At 54.4% G+C, this 7,419-nt stretch overlaps 2 protein-coding genes across 2 annotated transcripts; one reads left to right on the top strand and one right to left on the bottom strand.

Moving 5' to 3' along the window:
- Positions 1 to 231: 231 nt before the first annotated feature.
- Positions 232 to 5,048, bottom strand: POLR3K (RNA polymerase III subunit K). Its single transcript, XM_058285630.2, has 3 exons — positions 4,737 to 5,048; positions 2,690 to 2,777; positions 232 to 1,067 (listed from the first exon to the last, which is right to left on the bottom strand). Exons 1-3 carry the CDS (start codon positions 5,031 to 5,033, stop codon positions 940 to 942), a joined length of 513 nt encoding a protein of 170 aa, XP_058141613.1. The 5' UTR covers positions 5,034 to 5,048; the 3' UTR covers positions 232 to 939.
- Positions 5,049 to 5,113: 65 nt separating this feature from the next.
- On the top strand, positions 5,114 to 7,387 carry SNRNP25 (small nuclear ribonucleoprotein U11/U12 subunit 25). The gene is made up of 5 exons (XM_004483472.5): positions 5,114 to 5,306; positions 5,700 to 5,790; positions 6,042 to 6,147; positions 6,548 to 6,622; positions 7,019 to 7,387. Exons 1-5 carry the CDS (start codon positions 5,265 to 5,267, stop codon positions 7,074 to 7,076), a joined length of 372 nt encoding a protein of 123 aa, XP_004483529.1. The 5' UTR covers positions 5,114 to 5,264; the 3' UTR covers positions 7,077 to 7,387.
- Positions 7,388 to 7,419: the final 32 nt, after the last annotated feature.

Raw genomic sequence — 7,419 nt, 5'->3', positions numbered from 1 at the left:
CTTACAGATTACAGCTTTTCTGGAAAAGATACCAAATTTCAAAAAAGGTAAAGCCAGCATCAAAGGCTGAGACTTAAGCCCGTGATCTGATAAGCAAGATGAGACTTCATGTCAGCAAGAGACCCGCCTTCTGAAAAACAAGTGAACGCAGTGCTCTGAGCAAGAACCAATGCACTGGTCTGCGCAGGGGAGACAGAGCAAAAACACTCTATCTAAAAAAAGCCAATAAAATCAGCATCTAATAAGTATTTATTTTTAATAAGTCAACCCTAGGAAGCAAATCGGGGAAGCTTTAAAAAGTGGAATATGAAAATAGAAAGACGCATAAATCCATCTCATTAGTGCTTTTGTCACCACTTTTAACCTGAATGTAGGAGCACATTTTAGAATCATTGTGACTTGGAGTATGCTGCCTTTTTTTTTTTTTTTTGAGGAGCCACCAGGGATTGAACCTGAGACCTAGTACATGGGAAGAAAGGAAGGAGGCGCTCAACCACTGAGCTATGCCTGCTTCCCTCTGAAGGCATTTAAAACATGGAGAAGAGAATATGAGAATTTTCATTTTAACTATTCAGAATAAATTGTAATTAAATAAGTTTGCAGTTCCCACTTAAATATTAGAGGCATGTAATGTAGTAGCTGAATAAGCTTGACTTCATCAGCTGTGCAAACAGCATTAGCATTTCAGAGTGCTGGCTGATGGCAGGGGAATGCCAGTGCCTCAGTTCATGGGGCAGTAAATGAACGGGGCTGTAAGCGCTCCTCCCCGCAGTGGTGAATTTATCCACACTGACCGGCAGATGGGCCCCATTTCCACACCCCCCACCAGGGTTAGCTTTCCAGCACACCAATCAAGGCGCATGGCCACTTATTTCCACGGCCCTCAGGGCACAGGCCACGCCCCCAGCTGGGCGCAGGAGGCCGACAGGCAGGCCTGGCCTAGTCCCTCCAGCGGTGTCCACACTGGGCGTTGCAGCACTTGTAGAAGGTGGTCATCGGCTCATCTGCAGAGCGGGTCTGGAGTTGCATGAAGTAGGCACGAGGATGCTCACATTTGGGACATGGCTCTGACAAGAAGAAGAACAAAGTGACCCACTGTGTACAGCAGTGATGCGCACGACCAGCAGCTCTGGAAGCAGTGCCACATCCAAGGCCGTGAGGACCCTTGGCTGGCCTGGTCCTCCTGGACAAGGCACCTCGTACCACGGTGAAGCCGTGGCCCGTGACCACAGGGATCAGCCGATAAATAACTGCGTTCTTCCCAGCTGCCCTAACCCTCAGGGCATCGGGAGGCCTGTCACCCTGAAAGCCCTCCTCCCCTCCAGGGACCCCGCCTCTCTCCCCCCGTCTGGTTGGAGCTGGTTGGAAATTAGCAGGTAAAGCGGCGGGGAGCTGCACGGACCTCAGCAGGTCTGGGCCCGCACTGCTCCCTGCTCCCCGCATTGCCATCACCGAGGCAGAAAGATGGGACCTTGTCTTCCAGGCTGCATGTGCGTCACTCCACCAGCTGGTACTCAGAGACCCACCAGGCTCCCGCGGCAGCGCCCTCAAATTCTCTCCACTCACCCGACTCGCTCTCAAAGCGCCTCAAGGCACTCATTTACCTTCAAGGCGATTTTACTTTGAGAAAATGACCATGCTCTTGAAAGAAACTGATCCCACACTAAAAACACCCTTTCACACATCTTTTAGTGACAAATTCTGCCAGAGCTGACCCTTCAACCTATCAGATTTGAATGTTCTGTAGGGAAAAAAGGCAGCACTGACCAGGAGTCAGCGCGTCCCCCTCCTAACACGGGTGTGCCTTGAGCTCTCTGCTCTTTCCCTGCTCACACGGATCTCTCTCGGAAATGAAAAGACACTTGAAAGATTACCGTTTGATGCTCCCTAATATTAACTTTTAAAAATCTATACTGCAACAAAAAGGCCCGAGTTTTATGGTAGACTGCAGTTACTGTCACTGTCAAAAGGTGCCACCTGTTGAGTGCTTCCTACATGCCAAACCTCCTAACATTTATTCTCTCGACCTATGGGTATGAGCTAGTCCCAAAGAGGTCAGGAGACTCACCAACGTCCACATAAGATGTCAGCCTGGGTGACCCCAGGGCTTGTGCCAATATTATTGGTGTAACAAATCGATTTTCAAAGAAAAGAAATAATGTTTTTTGATCTTAGAAGTCACACTGTCTCGAGCAATTGGGCTCCTGTCTACCATATGGAGGGTCCTGGGTTCGGTTCCTGGGGCCTCCCAGTGAAGGCAAACTGGCCCATGCTGCAAGCTGACGCAACAAGATGATACATCAAAAAAGAGACACAGAGAAAAGAAAATGAGAGATGCGGCAAACCAGGGAGATGAGGTGGCTCAAGAGGAAAAGTGCCTCTCTCCATGTCAGAGGTCCCAGGATCAGTTCTCAGTGCCTCCTGAAGAGAAGACAAGCAGACACAGAAGGGCACGCAGCAAATGGACACAGAGAGCAGACAGCAAGTGCAGGCAGTAGTGGTGGTGAAAATAAATAAAATAAAATAAATCTAAAAAAAAGTCAAGAGAATTAGAAAAGAGAAAACTAAAAAAAAAAAAAAAAAAAAAAAAAAAGAAGCCACATTGTGAGTGTACATCATCACAGACCTGGCACCGTCAACAGTGCACACTGGTCCACAGCTCGGTAGCAGAAAAGGTTTCCCCTCTTACCTGCAGTAGAGTCAACGTTCTCCCAGGCCGCTGCTCCCCCCAGCACATCATCCACTTCTTTCAGCTTTGGGTACTTCCGACTTGTTACCTAACAAACAACAACAAATTTCAACAACAAATTACTCTTCAAGTAAGTGAACGGTATACACCCTGGGCTCCAGGCCACAAGTCCTCAGGCATCTTCCCAGACTTCCTCCCTTCAACAGTGGAAGCAAAGTTCCTGCTCCCACAGACAGGCTGTGACGCTCCACTGGCATTCAGACGATATGTGATCAGGATGCCCCAAGCCAGAGAAGATCTCTGCAAGGACTAGAGAAGGCACACAGCAGGAGGGAAAATGGCTTCAGTGTGACCATCTGCTCTCCACTCACAGGTGCTTGACGAGAGGAGAGAGAAGAGCGCCACTCAGCGGTGCGCCCAAGCACTCCTCCCACGCGGTCAGCTCATGCGTGGCCTCTCACAAATTTGATCAGACATCCCTGAAACTTCAGGCTTACCTAAGTTTTGGACCCTAAACTCCTACAACACTGTTTAAGGTGTAGTATGCAAACATTAAGAGGAATGAGGTAGCACCACTACTTCTAAAAAGGTGTTTAAAATGCATCAATAAGAAAACAAAACAGGCAAAAGAGCTAATCCACCTCACCAAAAATGAGAGATGGCAAATAAGCCAGGAAAATATGCTCGACATCACGTCATTAGGGAAATGCAAATCAAAACGATACCCCTAAGCACTTACTACAATGGCAAAAATTCAAAATATTGACAATCCCAAACACTGATGAAAGGGTGGTGCAACAGGAACTCTCATTCATTGCTGGCAGCATGCGAACTGGTACAGCCGGTTTGGAACAGTCTGGCAGTTTCTCACAAAGTTAAATACAGGCTTATCACATAACCCAGCAATTACAATGGCATTTATCCAAATGATTTAAAAACCGCCTGTGCAAAAACCTGCACGTGGATTTTTATAACCCCTCTATTCATAATTGCCAAAAATTGGAAGCAATCAAGATGCCCTTCACTAAGAGGCACATCCATACAATGACCTATTACTCAGCAGTAAAAGGGAATGCGTTATCAAGCCACAAAAAGACTTGGAGGGACCTCAGACGCACATTGCCAAGTGAAAGAAAACAGTCTGAAAAAACTACATACACTGTATGATTTCAACCACACGAAATTCCTGAAAATGAAAAAGACTGGTGGTTGCCAGTAACGGCGGGGGTAGGGGGGGAGCGCAGGGCAATTTTAGGGCAGTGAATCTATTTTCGGCGGATACCATGTGGGGAGGGTCCAGTCATGCATTTGTCAAAAGTATATAACATACAGAGAGAACCCTATTTAAAACCACAGGCCTTGGCTTAATAGTAACAATGTATTAATAAAGGTTCATCAACTTTAACAAATGTACTATGCTAATGTAAGATGTTAATAATGGGGAAACTGAGAAGGGGAAAGACAGGGAAAGGGGGTATACGGGAACTCTGTACTATCTGTGCAAGTTTTCTGCGAACCTGAATTTCCTCTAAAAAAGTAAAGTACGGTGTGCAGGATGGATTAGCAGGGGAAAATACCAGCTTATGATGCAATGTGCACCATCCACTCACTGAACACTCACTGTGAGCCGAGACTAGAGCAGAGGAGGGGACAAAAGAGAAAAACCCCTGCTGTCCTCGAGCTTACCTTCTAGGGTTAATTTTTAAAATTACATAAGTAAATTACATAGCGTGTCAGAAGGCAACGAGTCTTAGGGGAAAAAACTTCAACAGGCAAGGAGGGTGCAATGGTGGGCGGCTGCCGTCTTCAACAGGTGAGCCCGGCAAAGACGCGCAAAGAACCCGCGGCAGTGGCGCCCGGTCGTCGAGACCAGCGTCGCTGCGGCTGAACGAGCAGGCGGGCGACCCGCAGGTGAGCTCGGCGAGGCGAGGACCGGCCGGCGTCGGCGGCAGGTCCCCGGCGCCCTGGGCTCTCACCGGGGCGCGCTGGGAGCCGGGGGGTGGGGGCCAAGCAGCTGCGGTGAAGCGGCCGGGCCTGCGGGACTCACCTTGCGGGTGATGTTGTGCACGTAAGGGCAGGTGTTGCAGGCGAAGCGGTGGCAGCGCTGTCCCTCCTCCACGATGAGGCCGTTGCCGCAGCCCGGACAGAAAAGCAGCATGGCGGCGGCTCCCGGCAGCCCGCGGGCCTCCCGCTTCCCGGCAGCTCCCGCGCGCCCGGCGCGGCGGCCGCCCCGCCTCCAGCTCTCATTGGGCCTGGCAGCCGCCCTGTCCTTCAGCCCACCAATAGGCACGCCGGTTACCTGCTTCCCGCGGAGGCGGGCAGTTCCTCGCTCCTCATTGGCCATCGCGCCGCCCCATATCCCAGACGCACCAATGGCCTGCCTCGCTCGCGCTGAGAGCGGCGTGCGTGCTCCGCCTCCTCGAGCAGACGGGCCTGGCCGGAGCAGGCGGGCGGACGCGGGGCCCTGGCCGAGGCGGAGGCCGAAGCCGGGCCGCCGGCGCCGGACGACGAGGAGGACGAGGAGGAGGCGCTGCCGCACTCCGAGGCAGTGGACGTGTTCCAGGAGGGCCTCGCCATGGTGGTGCAGGACCCGCTGCTCTGCGACCTTCCCATCCAGGTGCGCGGCGCGGGGCGCGGCGGGGCGGCCTCCGCGGGTGCCCACGGCGTCTTGACGCGAACGGGGTGCGTTTTGGTGCCCACGCAGCCTAGCCTTGATCCGGGTGACCAAGAGCCAGGCCCGGTGTCCTCCCCCTACCCAGCCTGATCCCCACGTCTGGTTATTCTCCCGCCACTGTCTAAGCCCTTGGCTCCCCAATTTCTTGTCTGCTGTGGACCTTAAACATGAAAATGTGGGTGGAACATGAGAGGGGCGTGCTGAGAAACTGGGAAGGCTGACATCTGGCTTTATAACACGTGGCACCCACTTCTGGGCCCCCGTTTGTATTTGTTCTTTGTTGTTTGGGTAGCGAACAGGACCAGGACCCCCGCACCCACCCTTGGTCTTCTCTAGGTAACCCTGGAAGAGGTCAATTCCCAGATAGCACTAGAATACGGACAAGCAATGACGGTTCGTGTGTGCAAGATGGACGGAGAAGTCATGCGTGAGTGCCGTCGCCTTCCCCGTGGGCTGTGTGGACTGAGGTTCCACAGGGACAAGGTCTCAGCAGTGAGAAGACGGGGCGCCACGTCCAGCGGTGCGGGGTGGCCACAGCCCCGTGCAGGGCGCACGCGTCAGTCGCTAGCAGGGCTCGGCAGGGCCTCTGGGGTCCTCCCCTTCCACCGGAGACTGGGACGGTGGGTTCCAGGGGCTGGTGCCCACCAGGGATCTCTCCCACTTCATCCCCGGTGGCAGCTGTGGTCGTCGTGCAGAATGCCACGGTCCTGGACTTGAAGAAGGCCATCCAGAGATACGTGCAGCTCAAGCAGGAGCGGGAAGGGGGCATCCAGCACATCAGCTGGTAAGTGGGCCGCGGCTTCTCCTTCACGGCCCCAAGCCAGGAGTGGGTGCCGTGGGCAGCAGCCCCCGCTCCAGGTGGACACGTGTGACATGCGTTCAGGCCACAGGTGCTGCTGTGACGTGGTGACGGAAGCGGGGCATTCCCTTTCACGAGCTCAGGCAGTTCTTGCTCCCTCATCTGCATCCTCCTCACCTGAGCTCCTGGGTGTCTCTGGTGAGCCTGGAGGTGGTCTCCGTAGTGGCGCCGTCCCCGCCTTGCCTGTTGCGTAGCCAGGTGCGCTTGGCCCTTTGAGAGCAGTGCCTCCTCGGAGCTGTTTCAGAGGGTGTGCGTAGTGCAGGAGGAGAGACTGGTGGCTGGGCCCTGCTTGGGCAGCACGACGTTTACCCGAGTCTCTCTGCAGGGCCTATGTGTGGAGGACATACCACCTGACGTCTGCAGGGGAGAAGCTCACAGAGGACAGGAAGAAGCTCCGAGAGTAAGTCCAGGCTATGCGTCTTCGGCGGGGAAGACCTGGCCCCTGCCTGCCTCGGGGCCCCTCCCAGAAGGGAAGAGCAGCAGGTCTGTGCTGTCGGCATCCTGAGGACGTCCCTGGTGGGACCGAGGCCCCTGTGAGGCCTGCCAGGGAGGGCCTTGGACCTCCCCGTGTCGGGGAGGGCAGGCAGAGGAGCAGACCTGCGCGCCCTGCGCATCTAGCAGCGCTGAGAGCCTCGTCTGTGGGCCTGCAGTGGTGGCTTAGGGTTGTGTGCGTGGAGGAGGAAGGCCTGCGCCAGCCAGGCAGGCTGAGGCTGCAGGAGGGTGGCCTTGTGGACTGGCTCTGCCCTCCTGGACACCGTGCCCAGAGCAGACGCTGCCCTCGTTCCTTCTCCTGCAGTTACGGCATCCGGAACCGGGATGAGGTCTCCTTCATCAAGAAGCTGAGGCAAAAGTGAACCTCCAGGCAAGGGCAGCTCCCTCCACTGGTGTGGAGCCTCTTCCCCGCAAGACGGGGCCGCCGAGCTACCGTCCATTTCCACAGAGAGGCAGGTTGATGCGCTTCACCCCTCGTCGTGCTTGGGTCCCTCCTCCCCCAGGTGGGACTGTCGCTGCATGCCTGGGCCTCTTAGGTCTTGGCCAGGATGGGCTGTGTCCCTGCTCCTCTCCTGCTCGTGTTGGCCTGGGATGGACCCCCCTCAGCCCAATGTGGGGTCCTAAGGGGTGGTGGGCCTGGCTCTGTATACAAAATAAATCTGCTTGGTCTTTAGCTTGAAAACTCAAAATAGCCTCAGTACCCTA

The sequence above is a fragment of the Dasypus novemcinctus genome, chromosome 23 (genome assembly GCF_030445035.2).
Source record: "Dasypus novemcinctus isolate mDasNov1 chromosome 23, mDasNov1.1.hap2, whole genome shotgun sequence".
In the NCBI taxonomy this organism is placed as follows: Eukaryota; Metazoa; Chordata; class Mammalia; order Cingulata; family Dasypodidae; genus Dasypus; species Dasypus novemcinctus.
The sequence above is the reverse complement of the archived record's forward strand: the minus strand, read 5'-3'. Positions and strand labels throughout refer to the sequence as shown.

Coding starts and splice junctions, on each gene's coding strand:
- POLR3K (XM_058285630.2), bottom strand. CDS start 5,033: ATGGCCAATGAGGAGCGAGGAACTGCCCGCCTCCGCGGGAAGCAGGTA. Junction 2,778..4,736: donor TGCACAACATCACCCGCAAG/GTGAGTCCCGCA, acceptor GTTGTTTGTTAG/GTAACAAGTCGGAAGTACCC. Junction 1,068..2,689: donor GAACGTTGACTCTACTGCAG/GTAAGAGGGGAA, acceptor TCTTCTTGTCAG/AGCCATGTCCCAAATGTGAG.
- SNRNP25 (XM_004483472.5), top strand. CDS start 5,265: ATGGTGGTGCAGGACCCGCTGCTCTGCGACCTTCCCATCCAG. Junction 5,307..5,699: donor TCTGCGACCTTCCCATCCAG/GTGCGCGGCGCG, acceptor GGTCTTCTCTAG/GTAACCCTGGAAGAGGTCAA. Junction 6,623..7,018: donor GACAGGAAGAAGCTCCGAGA/GTAAGTCCAGGC, acceptor CTTCTCCTGCAG/TTACGGCATCCGGAACCGGG.